The sequence below is a fragment of the Mizuhopecten yessoensis genome, unplaced genomic scaffold, assembly GCF_002113885.1.
Source record: "Mizuhopecten yessoensis strain PY_sf001 unplaced genomic scaffold, ASM211388v2 scaffold2329, whole genome shotgun sequence".
Taxonomy (NCBI): domain Eukaryota; kingdom Metazoa; phylum Mollusca; class Bivalvia; order Pectinida; family Pectinidae; genus Mizuhopecten; species Mizuhopecten yessoensis.
In genome coordinates, this window is record NW_018404492.1 from 3,346,621 (window position 1) to 3,369,120 (window position 22,500).

General features: G+C 34.0%; 1 protein-coding gene across 1 annotated transcript; it reads left to right on the top strand.

Moving 5' to 3' along the window:
• The first annotated feature begins 327 nt into the window (after nucleotides 1-327).
• LOC110445620 lies at nucleotides 328-22,211 on the top strand. Its single transcript, XM_021490311.1, has 21 exons — nucleotides 328-443; nucleotides 2,025-2,185; nucleotides 3,161-3,564; nucleotides 3,933-3,943; nucleotides 4,107-5,338; nucleotides 5,877-5,975; nucleotides 6,290-6,391; nucleotides 6,701-6,829; nucleotides 7,631-7,753; nucleotides 7,970-8,044; nucleotides 8,424-8,548; nucleotides 9,634-9,723; nucleotides 10,346-10,435; nucleotides 10,766-10,900; nucleotides 11,553-11,721; nucleotides 14,799-14,945; nucleotides 16,014-16,090; nucleotides 17,329-17,399; nucleotides 17,687-17,712; nucleotides 18,350-18,479; nucleotides 19,007-22,211. The coding sequence occupies exons 2-21, from the start codon at nucleotides 2,065-2,067 to the stop codon at nucleotides 19,113-19,115; spliced, it is 3,465 nt and encodes a 1,154-aa protein (XP_021345986.1). The 5' UTR covers nucleotides 328-443; nucleotides 2,025-2,064; the 3' UTR covers nucleotides 19,116-22,211.
• Nucleotides 22,212-22,500: the final 289 nt, after the last annotated feature.

A 22,500-nucleotide genomic window follows, 5' to 3' on the forward strand; every position in this document is an offset into this window, starting at 1 on the left:
GGGGCACGTTACAAATGTCTGAAATACACACATATGCTATACTGATATGGGTCACAACACAAATAAACATACATCAGCGCTGTATAACCAAGTATTGGATTACTTATGGGCGTTTCCAGCGCTGCATAACCAAGTTTAAGATTAATGTTTATGTGTGTTGTGACCCATATCAGTATCGCATATGTGTGTATTTCAGACATTTGTAACGTGCCCCTGTGATCTGTGTAAGATCAATGTTTACCTCGCAAAAAGTGATGACGTCACTATTATATGCTCTCCGTTATACCCATTTTATGACCTACGTCCACCATTACATCAGGTTAATGCAGTCGATAATCGCACGCAAACTTAACTGGTCCTGATCTAGTGTTAAATACAACGCAAGGCTGAACCTGTGCGAACCGCTGGCTAGGCCAGCTCTATTTCAGAACTGAAAGAAAACTGTATGTATGATAAGTATTCCATCCTTGTACTGTGTAATATAATAGGTTAAAATAATAAGGTCTTATTGTCAAATGCTTATATCACTCCTAAATGTGCTTAGAATGGGGATCGGGACGTTAGAGTTGTAGGAAAGTGAAGGGAATTCCCCTCATTATAATATCATTCATGTAATTCAAATCGAACTTTATAATGTTATGTCTTGCATTATAACGTCTGTTAAAATGGTTTTCTGGATCCAGATAGATACTGGCGTTCCAGTAGGTACAACGTTAATGATCGAAGTCCGTTCCCAATTCACTAGCTGGTACAATACGTGCAAATCTGTCAATAATGATGCACAAAATATCATTTTAATATGGATAATGATGTGATATCAGCACCATCAATGAATACATGATTTAAAAATAGACTCGATAACTATTTGAATTATCATGATCAGGAACTGAGATATGATAACAGAGATATAATATGGACATCACATTTTAAATAAAGTATGATAGCCGCTATCATACTTATTTAACATGTGATGTTCATACTCTAACTTATATTATATGTTTACATTTTTTTCATTTCAACAGATTTTATTGACTTTATATATATAAATGTTAATTGGATTGGACATCAGGCTATGCCTATTTAAGTCTTTTCCAGACTTATATTTACAAACATTAACATTACATGTATTCTGTCATAACAATCCAATTAAACAGTGCAGGGGAGATAACTCCAATTTAGCTTGTGAAAACATTTTACAACTTTTATTTAAATATTTTCTGTTTAAGTTTTAGATATTAACAATTAAATAAATCATGTATATTTATTGACAACTCATCCTACATAAAACCCAAGGGATACAGGCCCAAAAGTCTCCGTGTATAAACACATTGGCCATCCACCCACTGGATATATAGGATAAGCTACCAAGAAATAAACATTTTGTAAGATTTCAGAATATGATATGGATTCATATAGGAAATTGTAGTTATTATTATATATTATTGGAGTTGATTCTCATAAAAATGTATTTAACAAAGCACTATAGAATATTCATGTTACTATGAAGTAGTTAGAACAGGTTATATAATAGAACACTCATAAATACCATCCAGTCCAGCTGAATACCAGAGATGTTGTGAAGATAGATAAACACCAGCATCAATACTTATTAGCAGATTGATCATGACACTATAAATAATAGCATCACTTTCAATGTTAAGTATTGCTGTGAGAGAAATTACATAACAAGTTTGACAAATGTAGTCAGATATACTTTGTAAAATGGATATGTTAATATCAACGCTGCACATTAAGCATCCATTTAATAGAGTTTTTAGATTAAAATTAACATGATTACCAGTTATACGAAATTGAGATTTTTTTATTACTAATTGCTTTCTAATGTTGTTATAGAGTGGGCATTTAAATATAATATGAAATGCATTTTCATTTTCATGTCCACATCTACATGCTGGTGTGTCATCTACATGCTGGTGTGTCATTCAGATGATCCATATATAAGTCGCTATTTAGGTTGCTAGCATAATATGTTTACATGTTTGTACTGTTTTTAAACATTTTAGTGTCCGGTGTGGAGGATCATACATATTTTCGGCCTAAAACATGGCGGAAGACCCTATCAATTTTCCCCATGGTAACGAACCAAAAGCTGAAGGACACTCACCAGAGGAGACAGTGCATGTTATGATAGGTGACACAATTATGGAACTAACTCCAGACCCATGTAAGTATAGCTTTCATTATAGAGTAGACAAGTTTCTCTGACGATACAGTTAATATACAAAACGTTATTACATGTATGTATCATTATATACTTGTGACTTTTACTCAATCCAACAGTAGGACGTCTTCGAAATTCACAAATGTGTAAATATGAACGCCCAGGTATCGGATAAAAAGTCACTTCAGATCTTATACGGAAACTTTTAATAAGATGGTATATATAATATGATAGTAGATTTTAGGAATTGATTCAACAAAGATATTCTTGAACTAATAGCGAAACGTATGGATAGCAGACAACTTGACGGGTATAACACAACGCCATTTATATGGCTAAAAATCCTCACTTTGAAAATCCAATTTACAAAATATTATTTACCTATAATACAGTGAACTGAATGAAGTACCAAAACTTTGCCAATCCTAAGTCATTTCCGTATTGCCGTATCGAAGATGATAATTAAAACAGCTGGGATTATTCTTGAAGTAATAAAAACAATCTCCAGATGTTCCCTAAAGCTTGGAATATTCTTGACGTAAGAAATGATCTCACAAAGTGCCCTCGTTTTGCAATAAAAAAAATTAAGAGTAAATTGCAATAGATGTTGCAGACCTACTGGTATAGCGGCAACATGAGTGGCAGACAAATATAAATAATTGTACCCGGACAGATAAGAAATCATATACATTACTGTTGTTAGGTATGTGCTATATGCATTCGTACAATCCAACCGAATACGGTTTGCATGCAAAAAGATACCACCAAATCATACCAAAGATCTTTCTCAAGCAAAGGACAATCTGATTAAAATCATATCCTACGTTCTCTACGTAAACGTAGAGAACGTAGGATATGATTTTAATCAGATTGAAGCAAAGCACTACATAAAGTACCCAGTAGTTTTATAGAAAATGAATTTTAATATCAATGGTTCAATTCGGCTATGTCCTTCTTCTTACATCTCCCTTATTTCAGATATCAAGCTCGGGGAAATTGGAATGTGGTACAAGGAACTGGTCATCACATACTCTTCGGAACCAAGTTCATCGAGTAAAAAATTCCTGAAGAGTAACAAAAGATTTACTTCTGACAAGTCATTGATACGGATTATATGGGAAAATATGCGGAGAAAGTATAATGCTTTCCTCAAGCACATTAACACTGAGAGAAAGACCCTCCGCTTTTCCGTTCTAACTGATGTCGATTTCAAAAGGTTAAAAGAAAAAGCTACGTTCAGTATGGACGAGCTACAGACAGACATGTTGAAAGACACTTGTCTGGATGGTTTTGTACTGAAGGAGATTGCAGATGCAGGCTCACTGCCAGAAAGTGCCTGTACTGATTCGGGGTTAGAAACGGACAGCATGAAAAAATCAAGTGTAAGTTTTAAGTGTATATCGTCTGATGTAAATGAATAACGGTTTGTGAATTAAAAAGAGTTATGTCTTTTGTATTGATAATATTTCCTACTAAGAAACAGTATTACCTGTAACATGGCCAAACTATTTGGAAACTCTGAGTAATGGGTAGGAGTATGATACACGTTTTACTAATCGTATTCAATTTGAGTCTTAAAGCAAGTATAACAATAAACGAAATATAATGATTTAACGACAATCTAAACGCTATTAATGGTTCACCTGTAATAGCAACAGGTAAATATTTTTTAATGAATTTGAAACAACGACAATACATGAATTAATATGTTCATGGATTGACTGTGTGCATTTTGCTTTCGTTTTCACAGTGCTCAGCGGGGTGAGTATTTATGCACATTAAGTTTGGAATTTGATATCGATAATACAAATTAAAAGAAAAAAACCATCTGATATATAATTGTAAAATAACACATTTAATGTTTTTTTTTAACATTTATCCATTCATGAATGTATTCATAAATATACATGGGTTTTTTTCACAGAGTGTTTAATTTATACACCGACAGCACATTCATGAAAGGAATAAAAAATGACTTGAGCGATATCAAACAATCTATCTTAAATTTGCACACCTGTTCATGTATAAATGAACGTAGATATCGACGTACCTCCCGACAAAAAATCTTTGGCGAGCGGTCGCATTTTTTAAAGTATACTCGCCGACAAATGTCGAATGAAATCCGTGGACATTTCTCTACCTCAACGGATGAAGATAACTTAGAAATGCCAAATGATAGCGAGAATTTTGGGCTAGCAGACCAATGGTTTGCACCTCGACCAGATCAGCCTGGACAACCGACTAGTAATTCTTATATACCTGTAAAGAATCGCAACCATTGCCATACCAAGTACAGTTTTTCCAGGTTTCAGCTACAGGAAACACCTAGTTGTCATATTCCACCCTTTGAATATGAAACATATAAGTTAGGACACCGGAGAAAAGAGAGCACCGGGTCAAACGACGACGATGTCGAAGGAAAGTGTTTAAAAAGAACTTTAATCAAACAAATGTCAACGAAAACGAAACGGAAACAAGATCAAAGTAAGCGAAAAAATAAAGTGCAGGGACATCCAGATGGTTCATCGAGGAGTCATGACAGTTCTAGCCCGGTATCCAGGAGCGGCGTTAAAGTATTAAACCCAAGGCCAGCGAAAACAGAACAAGAACAGCGATACACAGAAAAAAGGATCGCAGATCGTGAATCACCTCAAAATAAGCCTAAAGAAGGCACCGCTATGGGACTAAATCATGCTATCAGTCAGAATCAACTCGCGTGTCAGACACCGACGGTTGAGCCTCAGCAAGACCTATTATTGAAGACGGACAAAAGACAGAAGGCGGACAAAGATTTAGCCATTAAGGATCAGCATGGACAGGTAGACGCAAAAGACAGGACAAGATATGTGGACGACGAACTATTACTTGAGAAGACAATATCAATGATGGAGCAACGCGGAGATGTTGATCTTGAGACTGACGGCATTACTGATCCGTCACTATTGTCACGAATTTTCAACCGGAAAAAGCAAGATGTAACGAATGATACTGAAAACCCCGAAACTGTGAAGACAGAGCAGGACGACGTAGTGATTGCTGAAACGGCTCCACATCACGGAGAACAGGGTACACGTATAGCAGTGAGTCCTCAGGAACTAGACCGTGATGGCTCTGAAGTGTCTTGTTCTACATCCCTTACAGAATCACGGGTGACAGGTTGGTACACTATACACCCTCGATATTTTATTTAAAGGGCTACATTTGTTACAGCCTCATAAAGCAGCCCGTTACAGTACTGAATGCCATTTCGTTGTTACTAACATAAATTTCTGAAATACTTCCATAGTACTTCGTATTTTAATGACCATTGGTCGTCAAGCAAACCTGACATATACATTGCAAAAGGATTTATAAACCAAACAATTTCACGGGTTTAATTCCAGAACAGTTTTATGACTATAGCTTTACTTGATGGCGATGGGATCAATAAAATGAACTCTAGGTCAACATTGAGATATCAAATATTACAATTTGTGATTACAAAATAATATTCAAAGGAAGATGTATTCTTCCCGATTCAAACTGAATAACACAGACGCTTACTTAAAAGTTGTAAAATGTATTAATAAACGTTGTAAAATGTATTAATAAACGTTTTATAAAACAACGCCGAGATCGTTTGATATAAATAACGGATACCATAGATAACGGATGGTACTTCGGGCCGAAACTTAGGTTTGCTGTCTTCATTCAGACACTACCGGATCAGCAGACGTTTGTGATCTGGAAGTTGACACTGATGGTTCTGTCCGTACAATCACGCCGGAGGATCTAGAATGGAGTTTAGAGTCTGGTGATTATGCATATTTATAACGATTGACGATTATAATACAAGCGGTGTTTTTTTTCTAAATGTCCTTGCAACATTCTGTAAAGTATCATATTTATTTCACTCGTGTGTCAAATTGATGGTGTTTTCATGTACTTTATTATCTTGATTTTTTTTTTTATTCCATTTCGAAAACCTTTATTATAATTCTCTAAAAGATCAAGAGAACAATAGTGACTAATAGAAATAAAGTTGTATTTGAATATGCATTTTATGGTCATATTGTTTGTATTATATTGTGTCGGTTATACGTAATATGACCGTTATGTACTCTCCAGATAACAGTTACGTGCCAGGCCTTGATGCCGAAAAAATGTTGCGGAGAGTTGGACTGGATACAAATGCGTCATTAATCGAACTCCTGAACAAGAACAAAAAAAGTACGTAGCAGAAAAATACAACCCGTGTTTGTTAACATTTTCTTCATGAATTTAAATATGAAATATTGCCCTACAAACGATGATTCCTATGACGTCACATGGCAATATTTTCATACCAGGGTAATTAGGTTATAAGTCACAAGTTTAGAGTCCTTTTTTTTTAAAAAAAAACGTACTAGTATGAATCATCAGCACAGAGGATTGTTGTTGTTGATTTTTCGGATAATCTGTGATTGTCATAAGCGTGTCTTACTTACACATGGGATATTCCTGTGATAATTCTATGTGTATTTATGTTAAATTATCAAGGTATTGAGAACAGCAGTCAGGAGGCGAAAGGGAATGGCATCGATACTGTGTTGTTGGTAGACGCTTCCTCGAGTATGGGCGAAAAATCATTTGAGCAAATGAAATCAGCTTGTCATAGCATTGTGGAATGTAAGTATGCACATCAAGATGTTATATTTCAAGGAGTTCCGAATTTCAATTCCTGGAGGATTCTTATACTGCATGTGCAATATACATGTTCTGCTCCGGTGTTGTTAACTTTTTTCTATCATTTCCGTGTGTGTAACGTAGAGGTGTCCAGGGTAAGAAAAGGATTTAAGAAAATGTCTATAGTACACCCCATTTTACGTGACGTGACGTCACAATAGCTCAACATTGACGTCACGTCACGAATTTGGAAATTTCCGATGCTCCAATGCGGAAAAGGTGACGTGATGAAAAAAATAATATTTTAAGATATATATACCGTTCACGTTTGAAAGATGAGCCTTTTTTCCTACGCAACATTTGTTTTCAAATATGGAGTATGCTTAATCTCGCTGACAGCTTCGTTTTCATAAAAAAAACTCTGGAAAATTTTATATTTTCATAATAGTAGCCAGTCAAAACGGCTTTTTTGCAATGTTTCTGAGCTTTTTCTGGTAATGGAATGAAAGAAAAATACTTTTTCATGCCCGAGGGTGTAAGATAGGGAAAAATCCACCCTCGGGATTTTCAAAAAAAAACTCGGCAAAGCCTGGATGAAAAATTACCAAATTTGAAAACCTCTCAGGTAGAATTTCCCTATCCTGCACTCATGGACATGGTCTTATATTGCTTTGAAGTGAAATTGACATATCACAAAATTTCGCTAAAGTCTATGTACCCATTAATTATATGCGCTTATCTTTTCAAGTTTTTCCATAACCATATTTGAGATATATGACTAACTACGTTGGTGTGATTTTGCAGTCGTAGAAACTGTTGCAGCTGAAAAGAATATAGAGGAAAATCTTGCTCTTGTTGTGTTCGGAAGAAATCCAATGATATTGCAGCATTTGACCATGGACTATAGGAAACTGTACGATAAGATAGGTAAGGCAGGTAAAACAGGTGTAAAGGTGAGATAAGTTTTTAAGATAAGAACTAATTACAAATTAATTTTTACAGGTTAACTTCATTAATTATATTTCATCTATGCCTGGATGATAATATTATTGGCGAAGTTCTGAAACTATGTACATGTTATTACTCCAATACATGTGCATTTGCATAGAATATATTTTAAACTGATCATTTTGAATATGTTAGAAAATATTGAACCCGGAGGATCGTCGCCAATGTGCCTGGGAACACTGCTGAGTATGATGGAGTTACATCTCAGAGGTAAGCAGCAAATATACACACATACAGCAAGTGGCGAACTCGGGCATGTCGCTTGTTTTCAGACCAAATAAAACTAACATTCAACTTTATAAATACACTATACATGATTTTGTAAAAACAAAACATTGATGCAAATATATTTGTAGATTATTATGGTTGTCTCCATATTTAGAAATATTGTACAGTATCATTTGACATTAATATTTAGGTTTTAAACTCCTTATTTAAACTCCTCGGTCCATTCATCCCACAAATGCGAACTTAACAATCCTCGAAGATATGGCGTTTTTGAATATATGATATTTTGACTTCACGACATAAATAACCACTATTATGTATTATTTAAGAAAACTATAATTATTGGTTTATTTGTTTGAAGGTGGTACAACGTCTATAGCCAGATATCAGATCCCACCTAGAGTTATCATCTTGACAGATGGGCGACCTACCGATGATAGTAGATTCCAACACCAGGAAATCGAGTTTGCAGTGAAATCTCCAACGGTAAAAGTTTTATTTGAACATAATATTATACATGGTACTCTCATCACAGCATTTTTTTAAACGTAAAGAACACTTAACTGGTACTTGTACTCATTATTTAAGGGATCGACATGAGCGAGAGTTATTATGTTGTCATTTGGTGTCGATATCAGGTTTGATTGTGTATTGATGATATGATAGCTTTCATCAGATTTCCTGTATCCTTCTAATCAACATCACAGTGTTCCTCAAGCTACACTACATTGATTGTAAACGGACCAGGGTTTTGGCAAGGTTCTTGCAATATCGACAATACTCAATTCTTGTATGACAAAAGTTTCGAAGAATAAATAATTTTCAATTTTGATACAGCACCTTGGTTTCGTCAGTTTTGCATTTACATCATAATTATTTTGAGCAAGTAATTATGTCGGAGTACTTTTGTGGAAGTAATTGTGAGATTATTTGATATATTTCCTTGAGATATGAGCCATGGCAGCACACCTTTTCGATAACGATGTACCGATGAACTGATGTTAAGTGTTCTTCATTGGGCACCACCATCTTGTCATAAAGTGCTAAAAGTCAAATTAATTGGTCCGTTGGTAGTTGACTGAGATGAATAAAGAGAAGTGCAGGACACTGTTTAAGAATGGATTGTCATAAATAACTTAATGAGTCTACTTATGGTAGATATATTAATCTTTTAAAATATTATGTATTAACTATAACATAACAGTTTGTCTTGTGTTTTCTACTCGAAAACAAATTCTAATAGAATGTATTTTCAATTTTCCAGACATTCATTTTCATGAACAATTACAACTAACATTGTTTTCTTAAAACAAAACCAATAATAGAAATGTATAACTGCTTTGCCTACATTTGTTTAGCTTGTTATATGTTTAAATATGCGACCTAATATATTTGCAAATGGTGTACTTTTTCAAAAGTTCAAATGTCTGGCAGATGTAGCGGTTGAAATGTAACATATTCATATGAACATCATTGTATAGATTTTAGATACAGAAATTTAGACGAAACGATTGAGTGTCAAATTTTAAAAGATACAATTTGAATTGTATAATTATTTTGTTTATCTGCAGGTCAAAGAAAATGTTCTGCTTGCCATGGACGACATGAGGCATCATGGCTACAAGGTCGTCTGTATTCCTGTTGGCCAAGCAATTAACAGAGTAGGTTACTGACTTACTGATCAATATGATTTATTCAGTTATGGTTATATGCTACTTTCATGTGATTTGTAGCTCCTTTGTAAACATGTTCTATGCTCTAAATGCTGATTTGAAAGTTACACAAGATTTGATGACGCATTTAAAATGGTACACGATAATTTATGACACATTTAAAATGGTACACGATAACTTATGACACATTTAAAAAGGTACACTGAAACACATGCTCTGATATTCAAAGGTAATACAATAATGCTTTTCAATGACAAAGAAGCCGCTATGATATATAACATAAACATTGCAAAAGGTAGCATCAGACACTTTCTTAGTTTAAACCATCTCATTCAGTAGGTGAACGAGGAATACAACGCAATTTAATAACTATATGTCAGATCAGTACGGAATGGTGCTTAGTTATGCGTATTTACAAGTTGTGATGATGTTTCAGTGTATCAGATAATCGTATCGATGTTGATTAATTGGTTTTCATAATGGAAACTTTTAGCCTACATACTATAATTTGTGTCAGATATATGATCAAAACATAAGATGAAGCGATCATAGTAATCTTCTATATTTAAATGAATTTCACGTTTAATTCTCTTCATCTTTCTCACTGAAGACCTTTATGGCTGACATGGTTGGACATGCGGACGGCAGCATAGTAGAGATGGATGATCTTAGCTCCATAAAGAAGCACTTTCTGTTACACGTAAGATATTCATATTAGATCTTGTGTTCACAAACTGATAAATGTCCGAGTCTTTTTGGGAGTTCTTCTTTTGTATGGTGAACTTTTCCTACGTTTGAGCATGGTAAACTTGCATACGTAAACCTGACATGACTAATTTATCGCACATTAGTATATTATCTTTGCTTGCAACCGTATACTTCTCAATAGTTAAATAAAATTTTATCAATAAAAATACAGTATTCTTCTTCCGATTTCTATGCGTACCTGACAAAATGTGACCATCCTCCTGGTTTTACAACTGAACAAATATTGACTGTTTACGACATGTGATACTTAATTTTTTTTCAGTACACCATCGCAAAAGTGATTGGAGTATCCAGAGACACTGGGTTTGAGAATCAATACCAAGAAGTGATAGGAAGAGAAACAGCAGGATTGGTACCAAGTAGCTTCGATGGCGTATCATTCACTGAGGCCGATGTGGTGTGTTATTGTTTCACAATCTGTGTCTTTTGTTGAATCGGCGTTAGATGTTCATTTCATGACACTGCAATTAGTATAAACTGTATATGTTTTGCAGTCAAACGATGGCGAATTGAACTAGTTTATCACGAATTTTTATTCAGAAACAACTCAACAAAAAGTATTTCGCAAATGACATTTCTGACGAAATCAACGTTAGATGTACAAGAGCGAACAAACGTACTCGCGGAACTTAACCGCTTTTCTATTAATGATGTTAATATCCATTAGCATTATTTCTATGTTATTTCAGAATCATTATATATAGAATTTAAAAACCCCTCATCAGTATCAGAATTAAGAAGAATACTTGAAGAACATTCATTTCTCCCGTGTAGAGGTATACGAAATGTTGGTTTGTTATCTGACTACATGCTGTTAAATTTATTTGTTATATGCTTTACTATAAAAGTAAACCTAATGGTAAACAAGTACGAAATCGGCATTTTCCTTAGGCAAGAGTTTTTGTAATGAAAATAAGTAACAAACTGTATCAGAAATTGAAAAGAAATTATCCAATTATTGCATTATTTCCACAAATGCATAAGGGATTATTTAAGCATAATGGTATAGATATTAGATTTAAATTCATATTATTTTGTTAACTTTACAGACTATGATTACGACAGAACTCGAAAAATCTGAAGAATTGAACGACATAGAATATCCTGATTTAAATCTGCCTCCCATTGGAAGTCGTGTGTCCATTCCAGCAGATTTCATGTCATCACACTCAGGAGATAGTAAAGAGTATGGAACAGTGATTCAACAAAAGTCTACAGGTAGGTTGCTATTAAAACTGTACACTGGTAGAGTTATATCAAAACTGTACACTGATAGGTTGCTATAAAAACTATACACTGGTAGGTGAATATCACACAGGTACCCTGGTAGGTATATAAAAAGTCGTACACTGGTAGGTTGATATAAAAACTGTACACTGGTAGGTTGATATAAAAACTGTACACTGGTAGTGTGATATAAAAACTGTACACTGGTAGATATATACAAAACTGTATACTAAACTGTACACTGATATAATGATATGAAAACTGTACACTGGTAGGTTGATAAAAAAAACTGTACACTGGTAGGTTGATATAAAACCTGTACACTGGTAGGGTGATATAAAAACTGTACAGTGGTAGGTTGATATAAAAACTGTACACTGGTAGGGTGATATAAAAACTGTACACTGGTAGGGTGATATAAAACCTGTACACTGGTAGGTATATACAAAACTGTATACTAAACTGTACACTGATAGAATGATATGAAAACTGTACACTGGTAGGTTGATATACAAACTGTACACTGGTAGGTATATACAAAACTGTACACTTGTAACGGGATGAGCATATTGTAAACTCTCATGAAGGAATAGAAACACAACACACTGTATTTACATTATTTACAATATTTAATTACCACATACATTAAGAACAAAAGTATATTACATCCACACTCACATTCACACAGTTAATTACACGTATTTATACAGAGAACATCATATCAATGGGCAGCTACCATCTTAGTATACAATATCCTTGAAGCCACCAATCTACACAGGTGGGCAGATATCCACCTTAGAGTGTGTCCAAGCAACAGGCTGCCCCTCAGCCTAATAACACCAGTCCACCACAGAACCCCACACATATACCACGCAGGCACCACGTCCGGTCACCACGGTATGCATAGTCAGAATACACAGAGTAGATAGGGTCACAACCTTCTTCTTTCAGGTGTTGGTCGGGTCCCTTTCTGTCAGCTACAGCATTCTACCACCACTTAGCTTGGTCATCTTCCCCACTAAAATACCTCTGTATCAATCCTTAAGTGCAGACTGACATGTCACACTTGTACTGGGAGTAAACTACAATATAATACAAATAACCCACTGAATAATGATATCATGATACCCTATACTATTTACAACAATGAAACTGACTTGATTTAATATAAATATGTGATTGAAAAGCTTAACTATATACTTCCCAAAAGTACGGCATACGACGCCTTAATATTTAACACCCACTAACCCGTGCGTTCCTTCTAATTAACTGATACCAGCTCCCCTGTATAAGGACACTATTTAGTATAAACAATACTAAATAATAGTGATATAGTGTTGTAAAATGTCATATAACCCTGGTACTTATTGTATAAAACCCCATATAACCAAACAATACTATGAGCGCACGTGTATTCACCCAAACCACATCGGTATCTATAAATAGCTCATGATATAAAACATCGCTGTTTATCTACACAGCATGTTCAACACAATCACACAGATGTTACCTAAAAGTGTTGATGGGTACGGTAACTGTACACTGGTAGGTTGATATAAAACCTTTACACTGGTAGGGTGATATACAAACTGTACACTGGTAGGTATTTACAAAACTGTATTTTAAAATGTACACTGGTAGGTTGATATGAAAACTGTACACTGGTAGGTTGATATAAAACCTGTACACTGGTAGGGTGATATACAAACTGTACACTGGTAGGTATATACAAAACTGTATACTAAAATGTACACTGTAGGTTGATATGAAAACTGTATACTGGTAGGTTGATATAAAACCTGTACACTGGTAGGGTGATATAAAAACTGTACACTGGTAGGTATATACAAAACTATAATAAGCTGTACACTGATAGGTTGATATAAAAACTGTACACAGGTAGGGTGATATAAAAACTACACTGGTAGGTAAATACAAAACGGTACACTGGTAGGTTAATAACACACAGGTACACTGGTAGGTATATACAAAACGGTACACTGGTAGGTTGATATCACACAGGTACACTGGTAGGTAAATACAAAACGGTACACTGTTTGGTTAATATCACACAGGTACACTGGTAGGTATATACAAAACGGTACACTAGTAGGTTCATATCACACAGGTACACTGGTAGGTATATACAAACTAGTACTCTGGTAGGTAAATAAAACACTGTACACTGAGAGGTATATACAAACCGGTAATTAGTCTGGTAGGTATATATATCAAACCGGTACAAAACTGTACACAGGAAGGTATATATGAAACCGGTTATCTGGTACATTGTAGGTATATACAAAACTGTACACTGGAAGGTATATGCAAAATTTTCACTGGTAGTTATATACAAAAATGTGCACTGGTAGGTATATACAGAGCAGTACACTGGGAGGTATATACAAAATTTTACATTGGTAGTTACATACAAAGCGGTACACTGGTAGGTATATACAAAACTGTACACAGGTATTTATATACACAAATGTACACAGGTAGGTTGTATACAAACCGGTAACCAGCTGGGTATAATAAACCGGTACACAGGTAGGTAGAATAAACCGGTACACAGGTAGGTATATACAAACCTATACACTGGTAGTTATATACAAAACTGTACACTAGTAAGTATATACAAAATTTTATAGAAAGACAGCTCACACGCGCTATTATTCTCAAAATGTCACCATTATGTTATCACTTTTTGCAGTGTAGCCGGGGAAACGTCAACAGTTGTGTTCCTCATTTTAAGCGCTTTATGATGGTGCCATGTATTGAGTACACCGAAACAACATATTTCTACAAAAGAAATAATAATTAATCACTCCTGTGTGATTCAGACAGAAACATCGGCAAAGTCTATTGAGATATTTTAAATATCTCACCCTCGGGTTAAGATATCGATGTTTACATAACACATGAATGATAGATTATAAATATCATGGGTAACGCTGTTTTCTGGTGTTGACATCGTTAAATATGCTTCCTTAAAACACAACTAAGTCATACAAATATGATCGTTATAACATTTTGTACAATTATGAATTTTGTTAAAACTCATTTAGGCACGATCAAAGTAGAATGGGACGCCGGGATGTTCAGTTTCCTGGACTACAGCACGGAAAAGATGAATCTAAATCTAGATATCGTGCAGGAACCCCGACGACTGAGCAAGGGCTCGCTCATTGAAGTGGGAGTAGAAGTTATCAAGGGTAAGAAATTGGGCGTTGTATAAACTTAACCAAGGTGGTAACTTAAAGCTCCTTATACCCTAACGTTTTGATGTTACATCATACTGTAAGTATGATTATGAGTTAGGTTTTTGCATCATACCAGCGCAAATAAAATACTAGACGTTTGATCTATGTATGTCTTCGAGTCTGTAGGTCTGTCTGATTGATGGCTGTCTCGACTCTTCTGATTGGATCATATTTTTGTCACGAAAATTCACAGATGTGTGCAGCATGAACAGAAAATTTGACGCATGCCACTTTCACCTCCGCACTGCTGATACACAGTCACACCATCATGTCGTTTCTAAGTGTTACCTAAGAGTAATTTGTGACCAGCTGAGCCTGATTAAAACGTCATAATTGGATGTACCGTGATTGACAATATGGCGTGTAAGAGATCATATATTGTTTTGGAATACCTCAATATGATTGTTTTCATATATATTTTCTCCACTTTCATTTGTCATATTCTAGGCTATACATGTTACGACTTACAAGATATGACTACATATGTGTTTGTCAATTATCACGTCGACATAATTGCTTAGCTATTCATTGCTTTGCGCGTTTTAAGATTATTCAACTTAAGGATCCCTATCCCACTGCACTGTGCTTTTTCCTATATACAGCAACCTTCCATTTACTTCCGTTAGGACATGTATTACAGTCGGGGTAGAACACTTCCATTGACCAGGTAGCTCAATTGGTTGGTGCGATGGTATAATAATCTGAAGTCCGGGTTTTTGAATTCCGGTCTAGCCCCACAGATATTTTTACACCACTCAAAATAAACACGGTTGTTGATTTATTTTGTTATTTCAACTTCTTATTTCTCAAAAATACCATTGTGAAGGTATGGTTTTCTTTTCAAAAATGATTTATCAAAGCTATATTCATACCAGAAAAAAACAGTTTCCAACACTTAGTTTTTGGCAGCGATACGGGGATCCTTAAGATAGTTAAGAAACTGACAAGATTGACAGAATTAATGGGTAAGCTTAAATCGATGGTCGATGCTAAAAAATATCACTGTACTTTCTGTTTTAGTTCCTACAGCCGCGGAAATAAAATCAGATACTGTACGAGGGAGAGTTTTTCTGACCACAAACAACGGATATGTGAAGGTAGGTCTTAATAAAAAAAAACAGAGCTGAATGACAAACACGCAATGAACTTGTGGTATTTGCGAATAGAAACGTAGTTTTTGATATTTTAGAGGCACGATAGTCTAGTTGCCGGGCTCATGACCGAAGGGTCGCGGATTCGAGTCACATCACGGCACTGTGTTGTATCTTTAAGCAAGATACTTTACTCCGCTTCAGTACGAGGTTGGGAAGTGCTAGAATTGTAGAATGCTAGCTGTGAGCGCCGACATGGCAGCACCGGCTGTATGCTCGCCAGAGAGCTGAAAAAGATATTGGCTGGTTGCAAAGGCCCTATAACCACGGATAATAATTTGTGAACCGCTTTGAGACTACCTACGAACTAGGCTGTAATAAAAGAGGTATATAAGAACCTCGAATTATTATGATTATATGTATAAATCTGAATACTTATGAAAGGAGAGAGTATGCTGAAATTTTCCTTGAATCTAGCTCATGAGGATGACAATATGGAAATTGGATTTAGATCAAAGCCATATTTTCATTTGAGTCTTTCTAATAAACTTTGCGTCAATATTCATGTTTTTTGGCAGCACATCTCCACTATTGTATGAAAAAATGATAATTTGGTAGCCATCATTGGGGTTGACATTCTGTATAAATAAGGTTCATTATGTGGGAAGTGTATTATTAGGTATGCTATAAATAGTAAACGGCTCCTTGTGGATATGAACAAAGTCGAATATACATGTACAAAGAAAACCCTGTTCGTCACTATGTTGTAAAGGGTTACCGCTTTGACTCTTATCTAGTTATTGTGTATTTCTTTAATAATATATTATCCAAAAAAGAGCATTTGGATGTTAGCATTGCGACATTTTCATACCGTCCTGTTAATACTAAATTCTTTTTGAGTATATTCAACAAGATGGATTAGATCCCTTAGTGTATGGAAGTGAAGATTAGATTTCGGTCATATTTGATTTTCTTAAAAACAACGTTTAACTATCTCGTGTTTAATGAAAATATAACGGTTTCTGAAGAAGTGAAAATATGGTTAAAAAAAATACTAAAAACAATTACGGAGGGAATGCAATACTTTCTTTTTTTTTTAAATAGAATTTTCTGTAAAATGTTGAGTTGTTTGTTATGATACTTAATATAATACTATTCAAATAAAATAAAAATGCAATGTAGAAAGTTGCAAAAATTGTGTAAGAAACCGGTAATCATTAAGAAATGCATATTCTTCTCAACAGGTTCGTTGGGATGATGGAACTCTGGGAAGATACAGATATGGAGCTGATGCAACGTTCGAACTACACATAGTGTAAGAGAGATATTATGTATAAGATAATGCTAAGATTGTCCTTGTTTGCCCCTATACATAGCGGAAGAGATATCTAATTTAATAACTAAGGCTGTCTTCGTTTGCTCTACTATCCTATATATACACTCTGATTTATATGTTTTTTATTGAAGGAAAAGAATTTTTAAGAAAAATGTTTTTTTGGTTTGTTATATAAATGATATTCATTTATCCAATATAGCTCTTAGGATCTTTTGTATGCATCTAATATTGGAGTTTATACAATTGTATGCTAATTCTCATTTTAGTTTGGAGTCCTATGCGTTTAATGAATGTAAGTACACACATTCACGTCATAAAGCATAGTTGTTAAACTTTAATAGATGGATGCTTAGAAAACGAATTTAATTGAGTATAAAAATCAGCTATTAACACTCTCATATGATTTAGGAGTTCTGCGCACATCCTCTTCTTTTTAAAAGTGTTTAGACCTATTTAGATTTCGGCAAGTTTTTGATCTCTGACATCCACGTTAAGTCCTAGAATTGTTGGCATACTGCATCTATTACCAAATTTTACAGGTGCAATTATCTGTTAGTTCCTCTTGTTTACCGTAACCTTGATAGCCACAGTAATCTCTTTTAAGTAGTTACATAAAGGTTCATGACATACACACTTTACTCATTATTGATTTGAAATTTACCAGTGGTCTCCTTATTTTTAAAATTCATATACTTAAGGGGTTTACGCACCTCCTGTTCAAAAGTAGTTTATACCAATTCGTCTTTCCACCTTTTTGGCCCCTAGCATCACCAATTAGAGGACATAAGAACGAAACAGATGTATGGTGCTGTGTAATTTATTTCATCATAAAGCAATATCATTTTTTAAGGTGCTATCACATGTGTGTCGTTCGTTCATCTTTCTTATTTTGAGTAGAGGTTAACATTTTCCCCATCAATCATATACAGATGTATGGCAATACCAAGGGGAAGCTGGGAAGTGGATAACTTATCCACTAGATAATCAACAGAAACTTGAAAGTGCATTCATGAAACGCAGCAAAACAGCAACTACCAGGACTACTCGGTCGTCCGGCAGGTAAACTAGTTTTTCAGTATTAACATTTGGAGAGCATTATGAGTTCTACGAAATTTAATTGTTCACTGATTTACACTGTTATTAGAAATGAAATCATTCTGTAGTAAAAACTTGTATCATATTTAGAACAAAATTATAGAAAGATGTATCCAGTCGTATAGAAATTAAAATGCCCGTCTTTATTGTTCAAAAACTGTCACAAAATTCAGACTTTTACAAACCAAGTTAACGATGTTGTGATAACGACATTAACAATAAACTAAACGACATTAGTTTGTATGTTGCTTCGGACGTTGTAATGTTAATTATCATACTAAGATAAGACACGTTATTTGCTTCAAGTAACAAACAATAACTAATGTATACCCAAGTCAGCACGTTTCCTAATACAATGCAGACATCAGTGTTTATGGACACTGTCAACCACATTTGGTAGAATAAGAAGAGGAAAACGAACGATGCTGTTTTTGCTCTTATTATCTTACTATAGACACTCCTTATGTGTTGATTTTTTTTTCTCTTTTCAGAATAATATTTGCAGATATGACAGAAATACATACACAAGGTGATGATGTTGGGGGAAAACGGCCCGTAAGACGAATTACTGTAGCAGAGATGAAGACAAATTTTGTATAATTAAAAAGAAGACGAATCTGTTTCAATATAAATCATTGAGTGAGTTGTAATCTAACTCACGATGTTGTTTCCTTCATCCTTATTTATATTGTAAGCAAATCGTCATGCAGCAAAACCTTTACGCTACTTTTCTTAATATACATTAAAACTATTTTAAACATACTATATCGTATAGACATTAGTATAAATATGTTTGTAGATTGTTGAGTGAAGTGATATTATCATTAACATACCAGAGATCCCTTGTAATTGTGGAAGTTTAATTTAAAGTTCACACTCCGTCCTCTTGTCACTTGTAAGTGTTATCTACCGACATTGGCATTAACAATAATTATAATTAAAACGGATATAATTTGATCGTGCATGTTCAGCTACATTACCAGTTCAAATGTGTCCAATCTATATATAAGCTATGTAATGTAGACTGCCATTTTATCTAGCCTTCATGTTGACAATTTGTTTTTTTTATAAATAGTATAAAAATGTATGCTAAATGTCTACGTTACTGCACTCATATAACTATGAACGTTCTAAAAAGTGAATGATCATTTTAACACTTTTACTGAAGATAATTCATACTAAATAATAATGTATGATTCTGTTAATAATATTCTGATCAATAGTGGTATAAACGTCAGTTTTTCAATATCTATCAGATCGTGTGCTACAATGATACAAAGTTAATATGTTTATTTAACACAAATTAATGTGTTTGGTCCATATTTATATTCATATTTTAGAATTAAAATAATAATTTCACAAAATACCACTGCGAAATATTAAATTCGTATTAAAATGCTGATTTTCACTTTCAATAATTCCCAACATAAAATTTATTTGTTTTTTACTTTTGATGGCGCATATGCTTTTTTTAATGTGTAATGCGACTTTTTCATTGACAATCAAATATTAAGTATTAGGTTTGAAGATACATGTATAACGTGAGAGTTAGTGTGAGTATGGGTAAGCGTGTATATAATTGTTGAATATAACTAACAACTAATGTAAATATATGTATGCACTTTCCGTTCTGTCACATAAACAACCAAAAGAATATATGAGCGAAAAAGGTCACCGTATTGTAACATATTTAACTATTTTCTTTCTTTTTTGTGTGTGTGCTTTTTTCATCCTGTTAGATTTAAATATATATTATGTATTCTTGACATAATCAATTTAATGAATCGGCGAAACGGCATATATGATTTCCTTTTCAAACAGTGTATCATTAAAACTTTGGCATGTATGTTTACCCTATAATGTCTGATGAAAAAAGCGTATTACACTAGTGCGAGCGTTTAAATATAGTAATACAATAATGTATTAGTTACATGCTATGACGATATTCAAATTATAGGTAGTCAAAACATTAATTAAACTATCTAACAACTGAACAATTATGTTTTTGTAATGGTAGAGATATATTTGAATCTATGCTGACGACAGCGACCATAAAGTGGTTCGGGAGTGCTATTAATCAATAACAGACGAATGTTTCAATAAATACATTTTCATATAGATATATGGAAGCGTTGTAACTTAGTATTTTTTTGAGAAAAAATGTTATTCACGATGTTTTACAATGTCTTTATAGTCAGATGTTCACTCATGTACATCAATGTGTAAATGGTCACTGTTGTTTATACCTTCGTGTACTACAGTAAGTGATTATGTAACGTTCAAAAATCATGGCTACCAGATATTGTTACATATTTTGAAGGACTTGACAGATCTTTATTTCCATGAATGCAATATGTAGAAGCATATTTTACTCCTTTACATGCTATAATTAGAAGGGGTTTATTTTAATGCTAACATAATACACTATCACTCATTACAACCGTTCGTTTAGTTTCATATTTCTGTGAATGTTTATATTTTGAGTTCTTACATCATACATTTATAAATGTAATCGGAAGAGATGATCAGCCGACTGTGAAACATACTGTTATAGAAATGTTTTAGTGACTTGGTATTAATTAGATGTTAACCTTAATGCCACATTTCCACATAATATGTATTGCTGAAATAATGAGTTTATCAATAAGTTTTAACTCCTAACAGATAAATCTGTTTACATTTTACATAAATAATCGGTATTTTGTGTATTATTTATGGAAATCCCGAAATATGCAAACAAACACTCAAATAGTCTTCATATATAAACAGAGAGACTGACAAACAACCACGAGAGACCATAACCATGAGATGTCTGCTAGATTTGCGCTTAAAAATGATTTGATATGTAATGATAAATGATAGTTTGTGATAGTTTTGTGGTTATGTTGCAATATCAATTGTGAGGATATAAGGCCTTTTCCCATATGTTATTTTTTGTAATTCCTCCTTTTTACCTAGTTATGGAACGTGCTTTTCTTCGAAGAGCGATAGTGTTTACTTGTGCAAATTAGATGTCTTATCATATAATATAAGGTATCGTAGTATATATTTATCAAATCAGTCCATAGTAACTTTTGACCAATCAGCTATTACGTCTTAGAGAGTTGTTGGTATTGAAAGCTTCAGTTTCATTCTTCGTAGCGTCCTGGCTGATTGAACTTGTTTGTTTTGGTTTACCCACCCACCATTCCCTGCATCGCCTCAAATTAATTTGCTGTGTAATTGGGTTTTTTCAGGTACATGTATGTATACAGTAAACTTCATATTTGTCTATTTGGTCAATTTATTACACGCTGCCCCTTTGTGAGGCTTCTTTTTGCCGCTTCATGTTGTATTTTATATGTAATGTTTATGTTAGGTGGGTTACTCACTCTTTTGCTTGAGACTTTATAAACAACTATGTGTAAAGTCAGTGTTATTTAGATTTGCAAAATCATTTCTTATATTATTTGCTTCATTAAATAAGGATTATATACATTACATTCAATTAAAAAGTATAATTTATCTTCTGTACAGTTACATTTTGTATACATCTTACATGAGCGTTCCTCTAGTGGAATCACAGGTTTGGAGTATCTGCCAGTTTCCACTGCTAGAGGTATAGAGCCACATCTATAATTAAAAAGTACTCTTCGATTGATCTTTTGTCTAACAAGCTTGACATATGAATCCGGTATTAAATTTGATTTAAAAGTTCTCAACTTGTTACCATTTATATTACCACTATCATTCCATATAGACTCGTACCATTCATCAGCATCTAAAATAATTACTAATTGTCTATAAACATATGTTCCTATAGGGAACCCAATAATATTAATGAACTTGTAAGTCACTCTTTTCCAGGCTTTCGGGCTTAGCCCTTCGTCAGGGATTAAATATCACTGGACCTCTATGTCACATCCATCTTGATAAACATGTTGAGTAACTATTTAAAATAAATAGTTTTTCTTTCACTCGTCTAATCTTGCGTTTAACAGAAAAC